At 38.6% G+C, this 26806-nt stretch overlaps 1 protein-coding gene across 1 annotated transcript in view; it reads left to right on the top strand.

Moving 5' to 3' along the window:
• The window catches only part of LOC146003767 (UPAR/Ly6 domain-containing protein bou-like), a 76006-nt gene extending 51639 nt beyond the window's left edge, over positions 1–24367 (top strand). The window contains exons 2-4 of the mRNA XM_083142178.1: positions 5743–5892; positions 16566–16715; positions 21611–24367. Of these exons, the coding sequence (XP_082998304.1) occupies positions 5743–5892; positions 16566–16715; positions 21611–21831 (521 nt within the window). The 3' untranslated portion in view covers positions 21832–24367. The remainder of the gene's footprint in view (positions 1–5742; positions 5893–16565; positions 16716–21610) is intronic.
• Positions 24368–26806: the final 2439 nt, after the last annotated feature.

Below are 26806 nucleotides of genomic sequence, written 5' to 3'. Positions count from 1 at the left end.
CGACAATCCTTCCTCGTTAGCTTGGCCTCCTGCTGCCCGCTTTCAGTTCGTAATTGGATCAGCTTAATTAACCGGCAGAAAGGGAGTTGAAACGAGTTGGACAATTTGGCATTTTACCCCCCTCCGCCCCTCCCGTATCTGCGCTTCCCGATTTGCAGTTGGGCGAAATGAAGTTAGCGAAGTCTGCAGTTGGCAGGTTCTGCAGGGGAACACTAATTGGAGTGTCGGGCGATACATCGAAACTTTAGATATTCTATATTCTCTCTCTCCAGCCCCGGCCCTAGGAATTTTGCCGCCCCCACCCCAGAATACGTAAAAGGAAACATAAAAACCGCTCTTTTTCTAGTGTGCGTTTACGATATTTTGCACCCGAGAGTTTTTTTTCCCCTTTTATCAGACACCTTAGTTCACAATTACAAATGCAACAAATAAATTTCAAATCTCTTACGACGACTTTACAAACCAGTTGTTTTAATGACAACACAAATACACAAGTCTCTCAATACATTGTCACACTCAAACGCGCGTGCATTCTCACACACGACATGCACTAACTGCACTATCGTTACACCGTCAAGATCGTAAATGAGGTGCAACCAGCAACGACAAAAACAGCCGATATTCGTACTTACTATTGCGTCTTGCGCGATTTGGCAATACCTATCATCACCACCCTTCGCGATCAACACGTCAAAGAACAATGCAGCTGTATTTCCGACTACCGAATGCGACACGTTAGTCTAACTCAAACCTCGATAACAGGTGGCAGGGGCGGCGGACTGGCGCGCGATCAAACAATAGTTAGCGTTGTAACTTGGCACCGCATACGCACAGTAGACGTTGCTTACCATTTTCAAAGACAAAACAATAATAGCTACTTTCGTGAGAGGACAACTAATATAAACTTTCGGCACCGCTTTTTTCGCAGTTACTCTTTGCTTTTCTTATCCGTTTCTGCTTTATACTGGATATGGATTTAATTTGAATTTTATCCGCCCCAAGAAGACCAAACTGCCTCAAATAATGCAGCTTCCATTTTTTATACATTTTGCAGCCCCCTTGAGCTTGCCGCCCCGTGCAAATGCACGTGTTGCGCCCCCCTCCCCCCTCTCTCTCTCTACTTTCTCTGTATTGCATACCATAAATCCAGGCTTAAGTTTCGTTTTATCCTAGAACTCTGGGAAGTACCTCGATTTTTATATTTAAAAATCCTGCTATTATTGTACGAATTAAGCATCTAGTAACAGATATGCAGAGAAAAACCTTTCAGCGTCGGTCAGTTTGAAGCCTTTGTATTCCAGGCAGTGGCAAGATGGTTATTCTGTCAGTTTTAAAGAATGCCTTGCATTAGTTCAGAGAAGGCCTCTCTATCTTGCCATAACCTCCAGTAAGAGGTGTGAACAAACAAGAAACACGGCTGCAGACTTCTTTTGTTTGTATTAGCCTATATGTCGATTTGATTGATTGATTGATTTGCTTTATTTTACTTCGCTATTTTTTGCCACTTTTGGATAATTTGCGAAGATGGGGATGAGTGATGAGGACGTGATGAATGGACACTCACAAACATCCGTACCCATGCCGGGATTGGAACCCTTGACCCCTGGCATCGTAGCGGGATGTGCTAACCACTCCGCCACGGGGGCCGGCTATTATATGTGGAGAAATGTTTAACCAAACGTCATAAAATTCAAAGATTTTCATCACCTTTTGTGCGCATATCAATGTACGAAACAAGGGGTCGCGGATGCGACTGTAATTTCTAGTTTAGTGGCTAGCTAAATCTATATGGTTGCCATTTTTGGCGACTGTACAACCTGAATTCTCATGATGAAAATTTCCCGCGTCGAATACTTTTCATGCAGGAAAGCCTAAACTCGGTGTTTCGTTGATCGATTGATTTAGTTTATTTAACGTCGTTTTTCTTCCACTTTTGCACATCGCGCTACGACGCCAGGGGTCCCGGGTTCGAATCCTGGCCTGGGCATGGATGTTTGTGAGTGTCCATTCATAAATTTCCATCACTTATCCCCATCTTCGCAACTTAGCCAAAAGTGGCACAAAAAGCGAAGTAAAATGAAGGAAATCAAATTCTTCCACTTTTTGGCTAATCGCGACGCTGGGGATGAATTGTGATAAGATGAAATGGATGAAGGGGCATACACAAACATATTGGGACGAAACAACACGAGCCCCATAGATGATTATACTGACTCTGAGCCCCGACGCCATAGCCAGGCTAGCCTGCAAAATGCCGTAACGCAACTCCCATGCTGCGTTTGGGATCGAACCAAGAACCTCTAGATTGAATTGGGTGATGTAGTTATTTCTCATTCATCTCTCAGATGGTTATCACTCGCTTGGCCTAAATGTGATAAATGCAAGAGGTTACATTTAGAGGAATGGCGATAGAAATTAACTTAGGTTAGATATGGGTTTTATACTCTCCATGACTGAACCGATATGGATTGGTTTAGAAGAGAATATTACTTGTCTTAGAAACATATGAAGATTGTTCCTACACTTGTCCTCTCAAATGTCAGTTGTCTGACCTCCCTGTCAGACATCGATCCAATCACACACCATCGTCCAATAATCGTTCTCCACTTTGCTTCTCTCTCACAATTTGCAGACCTTACTCTCTCTCGTATTCTCGCCAACTGATCACACCCCCTGACAATTCCAACACTCATGCCACATACGCCTTTCAAGTCAATCACCCGACCTTTGTCTGATTACTTATTCAGCATTCCTATCTCTGTTTCCTACTATGCTAAGAATTTATACTGCTTACCCAATACCTTGGGTACGATACGATGCACTCCAGCATGTACCGTGTGGGAAGGGACGTTGACATTTGGGTGTCGTCGGAAGAGGTCACCCCTTACAACCCTCGATTGGTCATATTTACTGATTATCGACAATGGGCAATTTCTCTTGCATCCCTTCGACCAGTCTATTTTATAATTCATTTGTTTAATCGATACATGATTAAAATCGGCAGAGAAAAGTCTAAATGAGTGTTTTATCCTGGATGTATATCAAAGACCTCTAGCTTCGGAGCACCAGTTGATGTTCTCTATGAAGATTAAAATGTGACTTTGACACGTTACAAGATGTGTTTCATTATGAAAACAAATTATTAGTTTACATAAAATCACACTGTATTCATTTTGTGGTTGCGCAATGGTGGGAATGTACCATTGTTTACCATAAATACTTGTTTTGTTGTTAAATCGCATTTGACGGCCAGTTTGTCAAGTTGGCGCATAAATACGTCCCACCTACATATCGAGATATAGACGGCGGATCTATAGTGCAATGGAATGAAATATTAATTATTAATTATTATCATCGTTAGATCTTTAGCAGTTTTCAGGTTGTACAGTCATGGGAACTTTTGGCTTGTAACAATCCCATTATCTTTCAATTGAATCGTTACAACCCAGAAGTGTACTAGAAGCTCTCTCCACGAAAACAGTCCAGTCAAGGTCACGCCACCTACAGTGTTGCCAATAAGCAACAATTTCAACCGACAAAATTAACCGCATACGTACAACGCGAGAAGTGTCGACTGAGCAGCTTAAAAGAAGTGTGGCAACCCTGGAGGGCCAGGGGTGTGGAGGATGCAAGGGGAAGCTCCGACTTTGAGTGGACTCTTTTCGTGGCGAGAGCTATAGATGGAAGAGGCTTTGATTCTTAAGTGTCTCATTTGAGGGGGCGGAGAATAGGTAAGTAGTGGAATCCTCGAAAATCAAATCTGTTCATCAGCAGGAGTTGAGTTGAGTTGGTGTTTTAAGTTCACTTTATGTACATTAAGGCCAATCGGGACTGGACCTACAGTTTAAAGTGGGATCCGCACCACTTGTGCCTCCACTGGGTATCGAACCCGGGACCCCTTGATTACAATGCGGCGACGCTACCACTGCGCCACCTGGGAGGCCCTTCATCAGCAGGAAACACATGTTGTGGTCGTTGGACATAACGCTGGGTAATACACAGACCTTTAATATTAACTTTTGTCGTTTCGTCTGCAACTTTGCGTTTTGGAGGAAGACGTGCCTTTCAAAGTTTTCTGTGGTGGCCTTGATGTTAGACTGGCGAAATAATCTCATTATTTCGCCGTCGGGAGCTTAATGTGGTTTGCCCTCGTTGTGGGAAAACAGAAGAGAAAACAGGAAGCGACACAAGAACATCACAAAAGCTTGGTTATTTCTTTAGTACAAATTATTATATGCTTTCATTCCAATTTTCTTTACTTTTTATTCGTTGATTTATTTGTTCTTTTGTTTTAATGTTAGTAATTAAAAGGTCAGTAATTAGAGCACCGATTGCATCGCTACCTGTGAAGAGTCCTGTATTCCGTTAAGCAATAATAGTCAATGGCTATTAATCTCGTGCGCAAGGTTGGTGCGCAAAAATTACTTGAGAATGCTACGGGCTGAAGCTTATGTAAGGCGCATAGAGAAGCTGCAGCTTGATTATAGTTATTGAAACTTTTCATCATGTCAGTAAAACAGCTGAGTAGCAAACTTCTAACGAGGACATTAAAATTTGAATGATGTGTATATACAAGGTGTATGATAAGTTAACTCTGTTTTTAAAAACAAGATAATTAACTTAAAATCTAATAGGTTTTAAGAATGCAACATTTTAACCACTCTTTAGGAATGTCAGAAACTGTCGCTTACGTTTGTTTATTTCCGTGTAAATCATTGTTCAATGACAAGATAGTTCGAAGGTTTTGTTTTATAAACCTCATATTTTGTCGAATCTGAAGAAAGTCTCAAAGCTTGATACCGATGGTATGGTGCAGTGTATCTTTGGAGAATTTTCTACAGAACACACTCTCCTACATTATGGTCATAGTTAGCAACATCTTGCACAAAATTTAGAGGGTCTATATTCCATCGAAATATCACTGAATGTTCTGCATTAACTTTTGACTTTATCACAAAGTTTCATAGATAAAAAACCATGAGATATACTCAGATTACGTAGATTATTTGTAAAATTCAAATTGATAAGCATTTCAGGGGGCTACTTGTTAAATATCTTGTGTATTGCTCACTTCCTTTGTTTCTCAGTGCCAGATACATTTCTTGTCCTCTGTATAGGAACTCTTTTGATAATCATGTAGCGTGAGTTCCTAAAACACAACTATCTATGCTAAACCCTGTATAGTTTTCTTCCATTCTGCATATTTGCCCACGTTATGCAGAACTCGGAAATGGATGGATTTAGATGAAAAGGATATGGTAACAAAGTAATAAATCTTTACGATCGCCGCCTTCCCCCGACATGTCTAAAACAAATTACATATCCTTAATGGTCATAATGAAAGGCGGTTAGGTTGGTAACTGTAAAATGTCATCGTGAGTGGGTGTAAATCCGTCTCTGAACTCACCAGCAGCACGAGAAGCAACTGAAATTACCCAACATGTCATCTGTTATTACTTACTGGAATGCAAGATTTTTTTGCCTACAGGTAGCAGAAAAATCGTTTGTAGCTGAACTACTGACTTTTCGTCCATTTGTGATTTTTTAATTTATTTTATTTAGTTCTTATTTTGTTTTATATTTCTGTTAATTTTGTTTGTTTTATACTTGTTCATTTTGTTGCTTTTGTTTTGTTTTATATTTTTGTTCATTTTGTTGGTTTTGTTTAGTTTTATATTTTTGTTCATTTTGTTTTGTTTTATATTTTTGTTCATTTTGTTGGTTTTATTTCGTTTATTTCAGCCTTGGGGATCTCATGCTATCAATGCGTGAGCACAGGGCAGGAAGACGCTTTTGCATGCACAAACATTATGGGGGACGACATCCAACCAAAGCCATGTGACCACGTTGATGGTGCACAGTTTTGCATAAAACGGACAGGAAGATTTGAAGGTAAAATTGTTATGTTCTTTTTGTTATACTCTGTCCCGGAAATTTCTGGAGCGAGAGATTGAAAACAAGTCTGCGCAAGTAGGGACTCCAGACTGCTCGACCAGAGGAAACGAGATTGCGTGGAGGGAGAAATTCGGCTATAGCCACCAGCTGTTTGCAGCACCGTGTACTGGTTCGCTCCGCCTACTCACTTCCTCCCCTTCTCTGCTGTTATGCGTCGCCTTGTTCCAAAGATTTCCGGAATAGAGTATAGCAGTGATGTAGCCCATCAAGTTTCTGCTAGGATTTCGAGGGATCCCTAAAGCCTTGAATCCCAATTGTAGCTCTCATACACTCACCTGAAGTTCGTACAGAATATCTCTGGCTTTATCATATGCCCAATTTTGGTGCGAGTCTACCATATGATGTTGCGCTGCTGACTCCTCCTACTCGATGCTGTTTCGCCCTCTTCGCGCATGCGCAATAGTTTCTTGAGCATATCCCGCGCATGCGCAGTAGATTATTGCGCATATCCCTGCGCATTCTCCTCCACAGCAAGTTCCTGCCTAGGTTCACTGACTAGAGGAATGGTATGGACTTGATAGAGCTATTTGGGAAACATCCAGCTACTGTTGGCAAAACTGACAACAGGCCCGGATTTAGGAGCTTGGTGGAGCTGCCTTGGTCATTCACTGGAAGAATAGAATAACAGTAATAACCAAATAACAAATATTAATATTATAAACTAATAATAATATTAACTTATTTTATTTCCGATATAATATTGTTAACTAACTACCTTTGGGGAAATATTCCCACTCACTTCACCAGATGAGTAATGCAATACACAGTGATTCAATTTTATTAACTTATGCACACTTTGTTTAAGAATAATCTTTGAATGTTAAGGGGAAATGTTAGTCATAAAGTTTACGTTATGCGACCTTTCTGGCAAAAATAAAATCTGTTTTTTGGAATTTGAAAACTGTTATTAACTATAAAAATAATGAACTTTTTTTCTTTTTCTAATTTGAAGTGAACGATGCCAATTTTCAAAAGGTCGACGCAGCTGTTCCCTCTCTATCTCTTCTCTTCGCTCGCGAACGTTTGGTTGACATTTTGTATAATTACCTGTTCCGCTGACACATACATTTAGATTTTAGTAACTTACTCTCTTGACTAATCAAGTCAGTTCATCGTGGAGTAAGTAGCTTTCATCCAACGATGACCCAAAGGTAACTTCAGTTTTTGCCGCAATGTCGCTACTTTCGATCCACGCTTCTCCCAACGACATGTAATTTGTAGCCGGGAAGACTCGCAAGTCGCAACTATGCTAAACTCTGCTTTCTATGCCACAGGTAAATACGTAATTGTTGACATTCTTGGGTTCCTTAGAATGCCAAAGCAAAGATACTTGTAAACTTGCAGTACCGTTAGCAGTTTGAACATTTCTCCGTACGGAAACAAGCACATGGAACTATGTAGTCCAGTTCAACATAGGAACTTTCAATGGTTTGTCGAGAACAGTGGATAACAAAATGGACATTTGTTTTTTAATCACATCTAAAGGCGTACTCATGGCAATGCATAAAAGAAAATATAAAATTTTCATAAAAACGTTGTGATAAGGTGTGTCTCATGGATGGGCGTATTTAAGGCGGGGAGGGGGGTCAACTGGTTCAACCGCCCCCCTTACGGTTCAGTAAAACTACCAGATTACCTGTTCTATCCGCTTGTTCATAAAAAAAAGGTCTTCGTACTTATTTTTTTCTCGTAAATTCGAGACGTATTGGACGGGATACGGATGGGAAGGAAATTACATAATTCCACACACCAGATGGGACTGCAGAACAAATGTCTGCGATTTCCTGATAGTTTCGGAATTTCTGTGATAAGAAACTGCATTGGGACTGTTACATTTTTTTCCCCCCTCGAGTCTTCTTAAAAGAATTTGATTTTTATAAAGGCAGTGCAAGAAAACCAGGGAATCGCCGTAACATTCTCAAGTTGTTTGACACGAACAGAAGAGTATCAATACTAAGTAGCGTGACTTGTGGAAATGTATTCACTAATTGTAGAAACTTTACAGACTACAATTTACTAGAAGAGAAATATTTCAGCAAGCTCTTCAGTTTCTTCACTATGTAACCCGTGGGGAGTTTGAAACATCTCCATTTGCTCTAACCAAATTGTTTTCATGCAGTTCAAGATTATGTTGGGACCTCAAAAGATAGACTGTTCAGTACTGTGAACATGACAGTATTCTAATAGAGATATTTAAAAATCTAAGAGAGAGTTCAGAGAACTTTAATGAAATTTAATCCATAGTAGAGAAACTACAACTACTTAGAGACTATGATGAAGAAACGAAGAGACCTTTGTAATACCCAGCAGTCAAATCTGAGAGAATAATCCCCCATCTGAGAGCCCAAAAGAATATTACAAGGTAAACCTTCGTTTTCCATTTTTGGACCATTTTGTAGTAGAATTGAACTCAACGACTTATTCGAAAAATGTAAAATTGCTATCCCTCATTCATTGGAACAGTGTGTCAAAATGTTGGATGGCCTGGTTGATAGATTGGATTTTGATAGCCTGATCATACCTAGGCCTGTTATACGTGATTTTCCGGGATAATCCCGGAATAATATAATTTGTCCTCGTGTCCCGAATAGTTTCTTCGGGATGCACAAATGTCCTGGAATCGGTGGGAAAGAAGAAATGATTAAGACTACACTTTCCTCAACTTTATTTATATTTAAGTGCGAAATATTAAAATGCTCATTTTACTAAACAATCTATTCTGTTTCCAGCTTTAAAACGAAGTAGGTGTGGCCAATAAGTTACCGAAATTTGTATTAATGCGCGCGGTGCCCACTTTCTATTCGCCAGCACTTGCCCCTCCCTCCCAGCGCACGTGTTAGCTTCAGTGTCAGTATTTTCCACAACGTTTCGAGACTAGAGTGACTTTTAAAAATGTGCAAATATTAGGTTTTAAACTGAACACTGTTGTAAATACGAGAGATGAAGAAAATATAATAAAATAGAGGTAAAAACTTACCAACGATGTCAGTTCTCGTCAGTGGTAATATATCATGTAAGAAGAATTCACACAGCTGTCCGTTGTAGCGGAGTGGTTATCACTGTGCGCTACGACGCCAGGAGTCCCGAGTTTGAATCTTGGCCTGGGCATGGATGTCCTTTGTGAGTGTTATTTCATCAATTTCGCCATATCATCACTCATCCTTGCGATTAACCAAGTGTGGCAGAAATGCGAAGTAAAATAAACCAAATGAATCATGCAATAATTTAACCAGCGTAGACAAACTCATATCCATGGAAAAAAAAACATCCACTTTCCTGCTAACGGCAGCAAGTCCAAAATCGGCTAAAATGTGCCATCCGCGTTTTTGTTCGGTTGAATTTCCTTGCGGACCGCATAAATGCTTGTTTTTAAGACACCTGTTCAGAAGTTAACGATTCAACACAATACTCTGGATCCACCGCAATTTTGGTATCGCCACTTGTTCAAAGTTTCAAATGTAGATGTTTTGTAACACTTGCTGTTGAATCCACATCAACATTCAATGATATTTACAACCTATAAACACTACGCAAAATCTCGAGAACCACCACACGGCAAGGGAGAGGAGGGCAGGTTTTGCAGGGTCGAGGGGAGGAAAGCTATAAATAGCCGTGTGCTTGAGGGTAACAGTGTTTCGGAAGATTCTTGACCACGAGAAGTAGTGTCTCCAACTATGTTATTTTTTCCCTTACGAATTAGATACAAGAAATGTGAAGATCTTATTACGTACACCCGTGTTGGAAGATTAATAAAACTTTGTAGTTGCGAAATTGGCTATATAGCAATTAGATACGATAACATCTTTGGAATATTACCGAATTGTAACGATGTTTCTATAAAGGTCGGGTAGCAACACTGAATGGCACAGTTTGCCCATCTGTAACGCCAAAAGCTTGTGTCCCCGCCCTCTACAAATTCCTTCTTGCAAGCAGTTGCCAGTGTATGCATCTGGCATTTTTCTTTGACAAGCTGGGGGAATTCAGGTTCCTGAAATTTGAGCATGTTTTATGTGGGAAGTAAAGGAAAGGAAGCGTAGGTGGATCATTTAATAAATGTTAAAGTAACATTCCGTACGATTTTAAGCATCACTGGTTATATTTGCACCAAGCACTTTGGCTTTTCTCAAAGGTTTCCCTACAATATTTTGCAGTGTGTTGATTTTACCATTCTAGATAAAACGCATGAAGTTGAAAGTAGTGTGTGCGTGTTTGTGGTATATACATCAAGACGTGTGTAATCTAGAGATTCCCATGTCAGTCTAAATCATGTTTTCTGATTCTGTCTAGTCCGGTGTTTCAAGATTATAGACTTTACATAATATTGCGAATTTGCAACACTGCACAACACAGAGTGACGGACAAGTAGCGGGAATTTCGTTAATTTGAATGAGTGAATGTCACCGTAGGTGCTTTACTAAAGAATGATTATGAATTCATAAGCAAGAATAAGGCTAGTAAATGCTTTGAACAGCATACAATGCTGTATTACTCTAGTTTCAAGACGGCATTGAATGGACTATGTATCAGGGTGCAAAAGGTCTGCGGAGGGACTACTGCCAGAATCCACCAATAGGGCTGCACTGGCTTTCTCTGGAACACGTGCTTTTGTTTACATCCACTTCGTAGTGGAAAAAAATGGACTTTAACTACATTGAACCGCTCCCTTTCGGTAATACAAGAGTTATCGAGTTACAAGAAGTTAACGCAAAGATATTTGACTTCACGATAGCGCCGCCGTCTGCTAGCAGCACATAGTCCGTGTCCGAAAGGTGCAAGACCATACTTGAAGCAAGCATGCTACGAGTAGCGTCTTGCAGTGCGGTCTTCAAGTCTTGGACTGGAAGTGAAAGTTTTTCGAAATGCATTTCGACTGCAGCGCCAAATACGATCAGTAGATAAAACTGAGGACTCGTTGTTTTCCCCACGTTTTAAACACTTGTTTCTCACCCTAGAAATCAGATAGCATTTTCAAATATTCTTATACATACATTTCCACACATTAGAAGAACTTCAACCAACAACTTGCTGGGCTAAACCTGCGATGCTGGCTTTCTTTCTACCTCCTTGATTTTAAACAAATGAACGAGTGCGGGAATTACGTGACCTAAATCTGCAACAATCTCTTTCATGCACCTTCTATCCAATCCAATGCCTGCGTAAACAAACGGTTGAGTAGTAGAAGAGTTATGGTATAGATCCACCAAGCTTTCTGAAACCTCGGAAAATATGCGAACTAACCGGCCTCCCCCGCCCCCTTCTTTCACCCCCGGTGTTTTCTCTGGTGCTGGTCGGGCAAGGACCTTCCCACTTCCGCTGACACAGTGTTGCTAATTTTACTCTCTTCAAGAATTCGAGGAGTGTTGTTGATGTGCGTAGACGTGTTTTTGAGTAAGTGTAAAATGTCGAAAGTTGTGCACAGCAGTGAATGAAATTTGCTACTACGAATCATCGAGAAGTGTGAAGAAGAGAAAAGAGACGGGTGGAATTATCCTCGTGATCAACCCCTAAAGAGAGCAATATATCTAACGGGACGGTCGGAGTCATTGCTTAAAAAACTGAAAGAGCGAAAAAAGATTTACAAACACCTGACCAGAAATTGTCAACTCCTGGTAAACGGAGACGTGCTCGACAGAATAAGATTGTCATTGACGACATGGAAAAGTGTATACTGCGAAGGAAAATCCATGAAATGTACGTAGTGAAAAGAGAAGTTCCTACAATATTGAAACTTTTAGCTATTGCTAAGGAATAAATTAATTATCGGGGGGATTACGGAAAATTATGAAACAAATAGGTTTTAAATTTAAAAAATGTAGAAACTCTCGCTTAGCTCTGGTTGAACGAAGCAACATTGTGGTTTTGAGAGCAAGATATCTTCGTGCGATCAACAGATTCCGCAACGAAGGGAGGCCTGTTGTTTACATTGATGAAACTTTGATTCATCCTAACTACAAAATAAAAAAATGTTGGCAGAGAAGATGTGTCAGGTGCAGGGGCGCCGACTTGTCAAAAAAATTGGGGGGCTCTGATTACTGAAATAAATTAAATTAATGAATGACTCACTCTCTTCCTTTATTAAGTTTTGGCCTCAGTGTTCGGAATCTCGTAAAAGCCCATGAATTCCTCAAAAATATCAAAATTTTTATTCACAGTTCGAATGCAGAATATTAATTTTAATTTTCCACGGATGGATATATCACAAGTTTCGTCAACCATAATAGCAAAATATTCCCGACTTTTAATATCTGCTACCACGGAGCGCAAAACAGATCTCCCTAACATATCAATGATCTCGTTCTGAATGTCATGTCAGAGCCATTTGTGGCCCGAAGCCCCGAATGTCCCATCCACTACCCTAGTTCATGCACATCGTTTTTTGAAACTCTTTTTAGTAAACATTTTAACAATACTCATAATTACATACTAAGTATAAAGTTATAAGTCATGTGTTTTGCTGTCTCTGGTCATAGCCCCCAAAAGTTGATGGTCTAGAACATTTCAAATGTGTATTGAAAGTTAAGTTCATTTGGCACAATTCAGAGCAAACTTTACAAGTGAAGCAAAATAATACATTAGATCCTCTCAAGCAAAATTATTTGGGGGGGGGGGCTCGAGCCCTCCCAAGCCCCATGGAGTCGGCGCCTGTGGTCAGGTGTCTTCACAAACGACAGTCCGGGGCAGAGACTTATCATAAGTCACGCCGGGGGTTCCGTGGGGTTTGTTCGAAACGCACTTTATATATTTCAGGCGAAAACAACTTCTGGCGATTACCAAAACGAAATGAATTTCGAGAACTTCGAGAAGTAGTTGGAACAGAAACTTATTCCGAATCTCCCACCTAGGTCATTGTTATGGATAATGTCTCCTACCACTCAATTCAAACCAATAAAGCCCCGAACACAAAAAGTAAGAAACTAGAGATTAAATAGCTATTAAAAAATAACATCACTTTCGATATCGAACAAACAAAGCCAGAATTGTTGCTGAAAGTAAAAAAAATAATCTTCCTGATCCGGTATATCGAGCTGATACAATTTTGAAAACCCACGGTCACCACGTCCTTCGACTTCCACCATATCACTGCGACTTGAACCCGATCGAGTACATATGGAGCACCATAGTTCGAATTCGGACCTCTCCGGCATGGACACCTTATAATATGTCTCCAGGCCAACCGGAGGCAAAAACCCAAAAGTAAGTTGCTTTTTTTTTAAAAAAAAAAATATATAGTTTACATAATTTAGAATATTAATCTTATGTGTTTAAATTGTTGATATCCTTCTGCGAGACAGCAGGCGTTTTTAACTTTAGTGTCCCCCTCCCTCCTCTCTCTTATGCTATGTTATTTGAATGACCACGTCTACAAACGAAACTTAATATTCGGCCTGCATATTTGTTTACTTGCAAACCTTTCACGGCACACGCCCACTTCTAGATTTGGCAACACAGGGGGAAAACACGTGTTTCTGCCATCCCTTCCCTTGCCCCAGAGTTGCCGAGCTCCCCTCCTAAACGTTCGACACTAGCGCCACTTGTTTCTGGCCAGGGTTTCAAATAAGTTGGTGGATCTATAGATCTGAACTTACGCATAAAAACCAACATGGCTGACATTTTTTAAAAGTCTTGTGAATTTTTCGGGATATGTACAGGCACACTTGATGAACACTTCGCAAGAAGTTTCGTTCTGTTATTCTATACGGTTTAAAGTCTAAGAATGCTAGACTAACGGTCGTCAATTTGTGGCAACTATAATATCGCCTATGAACGCTTGATTTATCCTGCTAACAGAAGTTCGAGAAAAGCTATAGGCTACTGCTTTGCAACGTGTATATCCCTTTGATAACAACTGTTATTAAAATCAAAAGAATGTGGCAAATCATGTTTGCGTCTCATGTTCCACAATATATCTCTAATGTTCATTGACTGTCACACCGTGTGTGTGCAAAACTGAGATTGTTTACCAGACACGGGTGTAATCCAGTTCGATTATCTCTCGCGAACAAGTCAACCAATACCTGATTATCTAGTTATCAGATTTATGCCACAGACAATGGGAACCCCATTTATTGACCGGAAGTTCATCTGAGCACTCAAGTGCAGAGGCCACTTTGTCTCTTGTCATACTACCTTTATTCTCATGCTACTTCGTTTACATATTATACTTCTTGGCAGTGGCTCCCGCACTGTGCTAAACCTTATCTACCCAGGGAAAATAAACTGTCCCCCCCCCCCTTAGTTTTAGAATCCAATCGCCGCCACAGCTTCTTGGCGTTTCAATGAACAAAAATAACCTCACTCCTTTAATATGGTTACATGCTGTGTATTTACATTGATTGTAAAAATAATTCAAACAATTGTAGGTCCCATAAATGTATGTTCTAACACACTGGAGACTAGAGTTACTTACATTTGCTAGTGTTGCCAGCTATGGTGATATGCCTCTAAAATGGTAACTTCTCACTTAACCCATATAATCGCCAGTCCCAAACGCATCAAATGCTGCACATGACCCATATTAATTGCAAGTGACAGATTAACATGATTATGATCCTTCGATAATTTCTTGTATATTTTCCTCCCGAAAAAGTGGTATTTTGTAAAAAAAAAATGAACGCCGACTTCCGCCCTCGATTAATTTATAGGGGTTCCTGTATGGAGTAAAATGATAATGTTAAACATTGAAAAATTTCTCAATGAATGAGGCTTTATAATGCAGAAAACCCGGTGTAAATATATCTTATGGTTTTCATGTTTTAAGCTATCAAAGTTGGGGTTGCGTGACTTTTGAAACACACTGTAGAATTGTATATAGAATCAGGAAAGTACTAGATAGGCGACATTTTATTTATTCATTATGTATCGAAGTAGTACAATTGATTTATCACATACAAATGGAACCACATTAGTATGTTGTTAGCAATGTGGAACGTTTCGAGATAGAGAAAATGAAATGTTAAAATGAAAAATACTCCTTTCGAAGCTTAATATACGATAAGGTATCTCCTTATAAACGCATTGGACCATAACGCTCGGATAGGATTGCCAATTGGATGACGTCAAATATCTCTATACACTTTTTATTACGTGCTATCTAAAGTCGTTTCTAATTCTGAATAAATAAAATATGACGTAGATTGTCGATACAAGTCAGAAGCCACTCTAAATATATTTGTTTGGCGCTTTGTATATGTGCTGAGATTTGCACTGCCCTTGCAGAGATATTCCAACTATAAGTCACCTGGTGCATTCCTAGAAAACTGCCTAGAAACAAGTTGCTGAGCTAGCTAATCTTGGAGTATTTGTTCATTACTAAAGAAACCTTTGATACGTGGTTCTTGTAACACTTCTGCGAAAAGGTTGATTTGCTGAGTAAACTGCCTTTTCATTATGTTAACGCCAGTGATCGAATTGTTCCGGTATGAACCGGTATGCCACACTGGTAATAAATTAAGATGCCTAAAAGCATACCGGCAGTAAAATTTTAAATGGCACTTATTTATTAGAGATGATCGCACAAAAAGCTATTCAGTGCCCAACAATGTACTCGCTCATTTCTCTCTCTCTCTCTCTCTCTCTCTCTCTCTCTTTGTGGTGATAAGAGAGAATGAGAATCTACATATTATTTAAGAAATCACACAAAAAAGGATTGTATAAACAGACAGGTCTGTGCATACCGGCAGTAATTTATTTCCAATTTGGCAACTGGTTAACGCGTGTGACTTTTGTTCTGTGGCTTCACTTTTTATATACGGAACGAAGTATGTATGCAGTTCGGTGCTCCTCAACCGCCGGGCCGTTGCGTCAATTGTACTGGGTCGTTAGAGGTTCTCTTGAAATTTGTCACTTTAGTTAAGCGGCAATTTTCAATAACAATTGTTTTTATTTGTCAACTCGCCTAGACATAATCGAACTATCTTCATAATTTATTTATTAATATTTAATTTCAAGGGCTACATCATGTACAAACTTCTAAAAATTAGAAACATAGGCCTATTTACGAGTAAAAATCCGGGTAAAATTTTATCCGGATATCTGAATTATCGTGATATTCGGATTATCCAAAATATTCGGATGTGAAGTCAGGATATCCGAAATATCAGAATATGTGCATTATCCGGACAGTTTCATTGTTATCCTTTCATTGGTCATGTTCGTATTTCTACCGTACAGATTCTCTACAAACCCTTCATCCAACCTGTCTGTTTATCCGTTTTACGAATTCTCCGTATATCTTTTTTTTTTTTGGAGGGGGGACTAAAACAGATTTTTGCATTACTAACTTGAGTACAAATGCACAAAGTTTTCCGCCGTAACAAAAAATAAAACTTAAATGGGATACAGTTTAGAATATAACATTTTCTGTTTGGTGCCCCGATTCCTTATTCGGTAAATTGTTTCCTTAATTTCAGACACCATTCTTACAAGAATAACTTACTGAACTTGAAAAAGTAAATAGGGATCTGCATGCACAGATTATTTGAATACTCAGATATCAGAAATGTGCGCATTAGTCTGATATCTGGATTATTCTGATATCCGCGTTTTATATAATAACGAATATCCGGTATTAACCGTTGTTCTTTGTTTCTTTTTTTATACATGTATTTCAGCTTCGTCCATCAAATGCTTCCAGTGCTCTTCTCTAGACAGCCTCGCCTGTGGAGAGGACATGGATTCCTCTACAGATTTAATAGACCCGATAAGTTGCGATCACGTTTTCGAAGCTGAGTATTGTGTGAAAACAACGAGAATATTTGGAGGTAGACAGCCACATGTTTGCGCATGCGCTGTTTAGTGTTGCTGCATGCCGATTTTTTACCTCTTCGTTTGCTAGGCACAGTGCAGCCCTGTTGACGCATCATTTGCTTTCTCATGCATGGCAAATTAGACACGTATGGCTTTCGTTGTTTGTGTTGTGAATAATTGCCAATATTGGCTTGTTGTTACATATATAGATTGTTTTTCGTTTCTGTTTTAAATCGAACCGTTGAGCCCAGCAAGGAATGTTTAGAATTTAAAGTTGAACTTTCTCATTGTAGAATGGATGCACAAATGTTGCCAGGTAAATTGTGTATTACTAGATTTCATTGGTTTTTTACTTTTTCCCTTACATTTAAATTGTTCCTATGCTGGTGCAGAGACTGTGAACTGTTTCGTTGGCGTTTTTGTTCCAATTAGTGAGTCACGCATTGCATAAAACAAAGCTAATGAACATGCCGATTAAAAATTTGCCTGGTCTATCAGTACTCTTTGTGTGACAAGTATTCGGCTCAGTAAATGCACCATAAAAGTTGGTTCAGCTCGTCGCTGATGCTCACAATTCATACAGCAGAATGGTAATGTGCGTTACTGCCATTATACAAAATTTGCTTTAAAGAGCTATAAAAAATAGTTAAATACATCAGTAGCGGTTCCCAAAACTTTTCTTATTGGATCCAGTCATATATATTACCACATTTTCATGCTTCCTTTTTCTTTTTATATAAGTATATAGCTGGACTGGGGAGGGGAACAACCTCTATGGACCTTCCTTATGGACGCCGATGGCTTTCTTTAATCGCAGGACATAGCCACCGTATAAAAACCCTTATGTTTATCTCCAAATTTTATTTCTAATCGTATTTCCAATTCCAAATAAAACATAATTATGTTTAGACACCCAACTATTTCACATTTTTAATGAAACCTATTTCTTCAAACTAGGTATTTTTTGTTTAGCACCTTGCACGTATATTGTATTCATTTCTGCATCAAAATTACTGTAATTTTAAAATTTAATTGTGCAAAGGTAGCGAAAGTTTGCAACAATTAGTTATAAGTGGACGAGGGTACTCTGTATAAGTTCAGAAAACAGTTAATAGAAAAACGTTTCTGGGGGATTCAGGAAATGATAAAAATTCATTTTTGGTAGATTTATTATTACTATGTGTGTGTCTATAGTGAATGTAATTTAAAATGTGCTTCTGTACTGCTAGGAGTCACCTTGACGAGCTCTTGTATACAAACCAGGTCAGTTTAATATTCTGAGAGATATCCAATCAATTTAATGAATTGTAATGCAAATTGGGACTGAATTAGATTGTGTCTTGCATTTGTGGTGAGTCCAGTGAGGTGTGAAAATTACATCATTTCCCCGATAGTTTACAAATTGGTTTTCCTCTGTTAGCATCGACGATCATAGATTTTTATTTCCTTGAACATGACTTCGAACGGATGTCAAAAAACGATCTGAAACAAGCATTAGATGGCAACGCGACGAGCAAATAAGAAGCCGGTGGAACGAAACGCGAGTAAGCGTCCGTGGTCTTCGTTAAATATATCATCTCAGCATTCTCCTGGAGTGGCTGATGGAAACTACAAACTCCGCTTTTGAATGGCTGAGATTTACTCGGACGGTACAATATGGTACATTAGACATATTTGTACTAGAAGTCAATGTAAGTTAAGGCTCGACTGGACCTTTAGCAACCGTCAAGGCGAATTTTTTTTTCATATTTTGCTCTTCATTCATAAAACCGCTGTGATATTCCAAAATATGAAAAATATATATTAGCTTAGAATTATATTCTCAATAGTTTCGCGATTACGTAAGTCCAGAGGCGTGGCGTGCATGTAGCCGGTGTTACCGCAGGTAACAGCAAAATGTAAAATATTAAAAAGTTGTTTCAATAAAATGACAACATTGTCAGATACGTTAATGAACACCGTTGCCGTCGAGTAGATACTGCCTAGGTCATTTTTTCTGCACCCGACAGAAGCGAAGAGGGAGGCCGTTCCGCTACTCTGAAGAGGCAACAAGGGAGAAGAGGGCGCCAATGCAAGGAAAGAGCGGGGAAGGACTTTGGGGCATAGTGTGCTATGGGGTTATTCATATGCCTGTTAAGGGGCCCTGTTGCCGTTCGTACCTACCGGAGCAACCAGTGTTGTCACATCGGATTGGCAGAAAAGAACTAAATCCCGCCTAAAATAAGAATACAATTTCTGTGAAGCAACTAGAGGTAGACTGCAAAGCCAAGGCTGGATTGAACTACAACTGAGACCAGTTAGGTAATAGACGACAAGAGAGTTTTCTGGTGTGATTCGTGATTTGGACAAACCTTGCTCCAAAATACTAAGTTGGCAACAGTAGCACGTACAGCTGGGTTTCCCTTCCACGAAGGAGTGGAGTTCTGTCGTCTGCTCAGTCTCACCACACAAACATCAAACTGACCCGAGAAAAGTGTGGTTCTTCTTCTTCCCCTTCGCAGCTGATTGTAAAGAAACGGAGACAGATGAAGAATTGACAAGGGTCGTAAGTCTGTTAAACTATTGATAATATCTAGATAACAGTGAAAGCAAAATACACGAAAATTCACGTCAATGATCTAGAAGGAATTCTAAGCTGATGTAATTTTTCATATTTTGGAATATCACGGCGGTTTTTCGAATGGATAGGAAAATATGAAACAATTCGCCCTGACGGCTGCCAAGGTCCAGTCGAGCCTTAAGAGTTTACGCCGTCCTCCGTGGCTGACTGGTTAGCGCGCTACGTTGCCAGGAATCCCAGGTTCGAATCTCTTTCTGGGCATGGGTGTTCTTAGTGAATGTCCCTTTATCAATTGCGTCATATCATGCTCATCGTCGCGATGAGCAAAAGTGACAGGAAAGCGACGCTAAATAACCCAAATCAAATGTGAACTTAACAGTTTATTACGTGACAGACAACCAACCAACCAGCCAGACTGACACCATTCCCCGAAGAGAGATACCAATGGAACAAGCAAGGCGCCTTCGCATTGGGAATTCATTTCCCCAGACACTGGAGGAAATGAATTCCATTCCGTTCGTTCTCGGTCGAATTCACCTTTTATAGAAGCTTCGGGCGGAATCCAGCCCTTGCACACTTCTCGGAATATCTGTCTTCCAAAAGACAAGCTTTTATTTCCTTCTCTCTGCACCTCACAAAGACAGAGAGAGCGAGGAAGAGGGGGTGGGGAGAGAGAGATGGGGTTTTGAAGCAGAAATTCAGGATGCCCACAGAACATGTTTCATCGAGTGGAAGAACGCACAGAAAAGCAAATAGGGTGTAGTCCCAGCTGATACATCTCCACTAAGTCAATGCTTGGCTGGTTCATAGACAATCAAAAGGGAATGCAAAAGACAAAAGAAGATGGAAAGGAAACTGAAGGTTTTTCCATCAAAAACACAAGACTAAATTTGAGCTTTTTCTTTAACCAAGAAAGAGAAATGCAGAGATGTAATATTAAGCGCTGTTTGCTGTTGGTATTACGCGAATTTTTTAAAAAAAATAATAAAGTGGGATTTTTTCTGAAAGTGTCATATGACCATAATACAGGGTGATTCATATAAAACTGACACATTGTTCCATGTTCCTGGACGTTCATTGGAGCATGCTCTTGTCAATACCGGTGATTTCGTGTGTAATATTCTCCTTCAATTCTTTCAGTGATTTTTTCCTTAAGAAACCCCCCCACAGAAAGAGGTCTGGGGGTGTCAAATCAGATAATATCGGTAGCCATAACTTTCAGGAAATTATCCGGTCCTCAAAGAAACTTTTGATCAGCGACAATGACTCATTTCATGTATGGCATGTGGTGCCATCCTGTTTAAAATACCCTTGGCTTAGCTCTGTCATTCAATTGCTCAACATACACCATGATAATTCGGTAGGGTGTACTGCATCTTCACAACGACTGAGGCAACATGGCGACGGTAGTTACCAGTTCCTGTACAGCTACACACACACTGTTGAGAATATATGAATCTTCCAGATGTCCCGCGATATCTGAAACTAATACGGATCATTACGATGTATTCCTGTTGAAATAAAACGTGAAAGAAATATTAGTTTTATGTGAATCACCCTGTAAAATTAACTTCACAAAAGGGACCTATTTTCTTTTTAACAATAAGCAGAGCAATCCCAATGTGAGTGCGGATGTTGGGGTAAATAAGTCTGTTTGCTGTCTCGCCTTTGGTGATTGGTCTCGGGTCCGATCCCCGGTGTTGACACGGCATCGTGGGGGTAGGAGGAGAGCTATTTGATAAGTTGCTGGCTCCGGTCTAGAAAGCCAGAAAACAGCGGCGATGGGTATCTGTGTACTGACCATGCATAATCCAACTAAAATGCACCTTCAGTCCTCAAACCTAAAGGGTTGTTGCGTCAATGAGTTTAGCTTTGGCATGAAATAAGAGAACAAATATGATATAGGAAAGTACATTTATTACACGGGTGTAAAATGTAAATCTTCGTTCCTTGGCATGTGCATCTGTTTCCGCCTATATAAAACAGAAAACATGTCAAGGAATGAAGACTTACATTTTACACATTTGTAATAAGTGTAGCAACTCTCATATTTCTGAGGGGAGATTACGTCATAACCTACTAGCAAAAAAACTATGAGATTTATCGGTTGCCTTCGATAAAACTGGAGCCAATTATTAAAATTGAGATTGATTTCTGAACCTTTTTGAGTGTAGGTAAGTGTTACAGGAATACTAAGGTGTATTATAATGATCCCATAACAACTTTGAGAAAAAGTCGACATGTTTGTTAAAGCTATGTGAGGAAGCTGAGTGTTTTATTTTTTTGCATGCTTTTCGTGTGATTCTTGTTTTCTTTGCCCCGTTACAGTACACAATTTGTATTTTTCAGGTGGTTTGGGCACCAAACGGTTCTGCTCATCAAGGGATCTTGGTAATTACTGCAACTATATCCGGCAACCAGGAGATGTTCTGGAATACCGCTCCTGTGTGTTCACATGTTCGTCTGACGGCTGCAACCCTTCAACCGTAGTGAAGGCTCTGCCAATGATCTCTTTACTTCTACCAGCAGTGTTAGCATACCTCATTGTTACCAGACCGTACTTTCAGTAAACGTAGTTCATAGAGTGAGTCAACTTTTAAACTTAAGCTCATGGTTAAAGCATGTGACATTATATTTTTTTAATCTGTGAGAATGTGGAATCTCAAGTAAGAGTGATACTGGAGACTAAATCCAAAACTGCTTTCACCACTATGATGGGTTATGTACTCACAAATGAATCGTTGGAGCGTGTTTGTAGTATGTGTGTGTGCGGATGAGGATTCAAATCTCAACATATTCTAGTATTAAACATGTTGTTTTAGCAATAGTTATGTTACAACTTTTGTGTCGGTGGCAACAAAAGGTATTGGTCCATTTTGTATATACGTCTTCGTAAGTTTTTACCTGATATATAGATGTGATAAAATGTCGCACCAAACATTTTAAGAATTGAACGCTTTTGTCGTCCACAAAGATAAATTTCTAACTCAATATTAGAAGGAAGTAAATAATGTACCCCATTCACATTGAAACAGTTCGATATCAACCACCTTCCCTCAATATTTCGACGATATCAACCACCTTCCCTCAATATTTTGAACTATATCTTTGAGGAAGTCAAACCTCATACCGCCTAGAAACGAAATGTCATTCAGACTTTACATATGTTTTGATTTTATATTATTATCATTATAGGGATATACTATATAACAAATTTCCTTACTATTTTATAAATTTCTTATCTGTTTGTTAATATTTTTATTGGTATGTGTTAATATTTCGCTCAATATGTGCCGTTACTGGAAATTTCACAAGATTATCAAATTATAGTTTTTGATTCTTGGTATATATCTTGCAGTTATTAAGCAAGCATAATTATTTGAGCGGTATATATTAGTTTTATTTCAAAATATAAAGATTTGTGTGCTCTACCTGTAGAGAAAATAAACAAACATTCAAGATATGACTAAAGTGATGGTAAATCTGAGGTCTTATCATTATTTGTTAAATATATGATATGTATATTTTCTGTGGCATTTTTATTGTTCATTCCACTAAAGCTTTACACACACTGTGTGTGTAAACGTCTATATGGGTTAAAATGATTTTCTATTAGCTCCTGTGCCACAAATTGAAATAATTCTATATGCAATTAGACAAGGAGATTTAGCTAATTTTATGCCAGTACATATGAGTTAGGAATTTAGATTTCTCTTGTAATGATGTGATGTTCCATTGGGTATTTCTTTAGGTTGAAACAGGTTCAATTTCTGAAAAGAGATCTCAGGGAGGGATCATTTTTATGTGGATCTTTTTCATTTTCATGTTAGGATGCCAATGATATATTAGTGTAGTGTACTTTTGTGTATTATTTTTATTACTACTTACAAATACTGTTGTATACTTAAGCAGTTTATCAGTACAAATTTAGTTTGTATGGATATGGGTTGACCCTTGGTAATGAGTGTACATTCTGTTCAAGGTATTACGGCAATAAGCTGGCAAACGACATTTTTTGACTCTCGAATACAGGTAACTTCAATTTTGATGTAACATGATTGACACGTTTTGTGCAGTCACAACCGAGAAACGTGATTTCTATTCACGAGTAATAGATATCATTGGCCCCGTATTTTTCAAATTATAAAATCTGAACCATCAGGCAAATACATCAACGCTCAAAAGCCTAAATGTAGTAATTCTAAAATTACTAATGCCATGTATGTAGAACCTACTTTTTCCCCTGACTGTACATGTATAAACTTATTATCGTGTACAAGTCTTATAACTAAAATTTTAATTTTAACTAGCTATATAATTGCATTTTTGAATGTTAATTAAATTTATATTTGTGTCTTGACAAAGCTCAGTTGGATATCTTTGTGTTTTGTCATGTGTAATATTACGAAAGATTAATTTTATATAAAATATTGTTCTTGGTTATTTTTCAATTGTTTGTAAATTGAAATTCTTATTGCTATTATTAATATTGTCAACTTATATTACAATTAAACATTACTATTTGAACTTTATAAATAGAGCAATTATACATATGACGAAATACTTTAATCAAATCTGTATGTAATTAGTAATTTGTTTTTTCCCATCTTCATTGCTAGTTTCTACCAAGATACGTGTGTGTGTTATGAAGTATGAGTTAGTATTTGTTAAATTTTTTGTGAAGTGTTTCAATACTAGTCTGACAAATTTCAAATAAGTTTTGGTTGTTTAAGGAAATTGAAATTGTAAACCGTTCATAAAGTACACACGTTTATTCATTGCGTTTCAGTTCAAAATGTTAGTTCAGTTAAAGAAAATAAATATATCTCTCCTTTCATGATATCTTAACAGGCTGTCCAGAAAAAAAAAGTACTTTTGTACGACAGTAATTGCATAATCAAATAAAGTTTAGTTTGATGATGCAATAATATTTTTCTAGATACGTCTTTCTATGTTTGTCGCAGCATTTCGTTGTGTTTATTACTCTATTTATTGTGATGTGTTGTAAATGATTTTTGGTATTAAATACTTAATAGACTAGTGCCATTAATGTAAATGTGCATTTTCATACAGAACCGTGAATAAAGATTTTTGTAGTATAGATTACACTGGTTTTCAATCTTTGAGTGTTTTGTGATACGGGATAATATATATATTTTAGTTTATTTTACGTCGATTTTCTGCCACCAGGAGCGCAGTGGTAGCGTCGTTGCCTTGTAACCAAGGGGTTCCGGGTTCGATACCCGGTGGAGGCACAAAGTGGTTCGGAACCCACTTCAAACTGTAGGTCCAGTCCCAATTAGCCTTACTGTGCATAAAGTGGACTTAAAACACCAAATCAATTCAATGCAATTCTGCCACCAGGATAATATTTAGGATGATATATCTTGCAGCAACTTTTTTACATTGAATTTTTTGATCAGTAAACTTGGAAAAGTATTCTTTGCTCTTCTATATCTAGTCTGGCCATAAATACTGTTACAAACTTTCGACTTTCCTGTAGTCAGGCTCATGAACCATGCTTGTGCTGAAGCTCAGTCCTGACCATTGTGTGTTCAACTGTGAAAGAGTATGATGCATGTACAGGGTGGCGACAGACCTGGAAAACCGGGAAGAGTCAGGGAATATGAGAGTTCAAAAAAGGTCAGGGAATTTTGTCTTTATTGACTTTTTTTTTGCGCGATGCAGTGAATGTGCCAGGCGTTTGCTTTGAAATATGTCATTATGTAGTGCTGCATGGGAACAGGATATCTAGTTGCTAAATCTCGGCCTCAAGTACTTTTAGACACCTTTTATGCACAGCACCAGAACAGAAACCGTGATGGGGGAAGGGAGGGGGGAGAGAAATTTCTGGAGTGGAAGAAGAATTTGATAAGCCTCTAAATATCACGTGGAAAATGCATTCAATTATTACTTTTCTTGTCTGTATGGAAGTAGTAAGGGAACAGAACAGCCAACAGATGAATGGAGGGGGAAGGGGAAGGGCATTACCACTGTGGCACTGTCAGATAGTTGTAGGACGTTGTAGCATCGCATTTTGTTGGACATCCTGAAGGAACATGTAAACAAAAAGGGCGCTATGCAACCCTTTAATTTGTTGAATGTCGTGGTACAGCTTTTGTCGGCTGAACATTTTGGCTCCATTGATGCATACGATTTTTGTCGGATATCGCCGTCCGACTAATGTTGAACACACAGTGTTCACTGCAACTTGCGACAAAAATCGCATGCATGGCATTCTTATGGAATTGATTTTTTTTGGATGTCTTCGGACTGCAACATCTGACAAAAATTCCATGCATAAACAGATGCCATGTCCTCTCACGTGAGCATCTGCCAGCTTAGCACGGTAGAAACAATGAGATACCTCTGGGCACAGATCAGGGTGACTAACACTACAAATATATGGAAAGAATCAATAGATTTAACCCACTACGGAGGGTACAATTCGTAATATATTCTTGAATAATCATGTACAAATATTAGATAACTTTGGAAATCTTTTCATGCAATATTTTTCTTCTATTTTTATTTCTTTTTAATTGTAGCCAATCTTCTTCTTTGGGCTTCTTCTTCTTGTAATCGCTAAGGCTGCTGCTTCTTATAATTGCTAAGGCTTCTTCTTCTTGTAATTAATAAGGCAGCTTCTTCTTCTTCTTGTAATTACTAAGGCTGCTGCTTCTTGTAATTACTAATGCTTCTTTTCTTGTAATTATTACATATTGTGTATTTTTTCTTCTTTGGGCTTCTTTGTCGATCTTATCCAAATTGGCGGAAATATTAGGAAAATCTATCTCCCAGACAAACAAAAAGAGAAAGGGGTTAGTTAAAGATCGCCGCTTGGCCGGCGCTAACCTTAACTTGGAGCTGCAATAGATGCGCCTACCAAAAGTGCTTGGGTGCCTGCCGTGAAATGGCGCTACACCTGGGAAAAGCAACCCAAAAGCCGCACGATACACTCAGTTCGTGGGAACCGAAATATACCCAGAATCGTAATTACAATTAGACTTCTTTACTTTTGTATAATGATCACTTATGCTACTACTGAATATTAATTACCCTTTCCACCTTATTTATATCCTGTTATTGTACTAAGTTCATTTATTTCTTTCATTATTATTAGTATTAATATCTACAATCATTATTTCACCACATCATCTCTTTGTTCCTTCTCCTTTCACAACGGCAAACGTCTTCTTGAGTGCTGCCATCTCTGGCCCACTTTCTAAACTGCTTTATTAATCATCAAATATATGCGTCGTTCCTTTTGCATGTTGCCATCTATGATCCTCTACTTCAAACAACAACAATGCACTTTGTGTACGTGACACAAAATTTTCTGCAACATCCATTCTGACTATTCACTTCTAATGTGTTCCTTTCAACATTTGTTTAACGTCTTCCGTACAATTATATCTTTACATTATCTAGATTTTCTCTTCTTACTTCCTTTGTCACCGTGTCTTGTATAACTATAGTGTTCCTAAACGTATCTAATACAATATACGGACCTTCATATTTGAAAAACAGTTTTTTAATTGTGCG

The sequence above is a fragment of the Lepisma saccharinum genome, chromosome 20, assembly GCF_977018435.1.
Source record: "Lepisma saccharinum chromosome 20, izLepSacc3.1, whole genome shotgun sequence".
Lineage (NCBI taxonomy): Eukaryota > Metazoa > Arthropoda > Insecta > Zygentoma > Lepismatidae > Lepisma > Lepisma saccharinum.
Note: the sequence above shows the minus strand (reverse complement) of the source record. Positions and strands in the feature narration are given on the sequence as shown.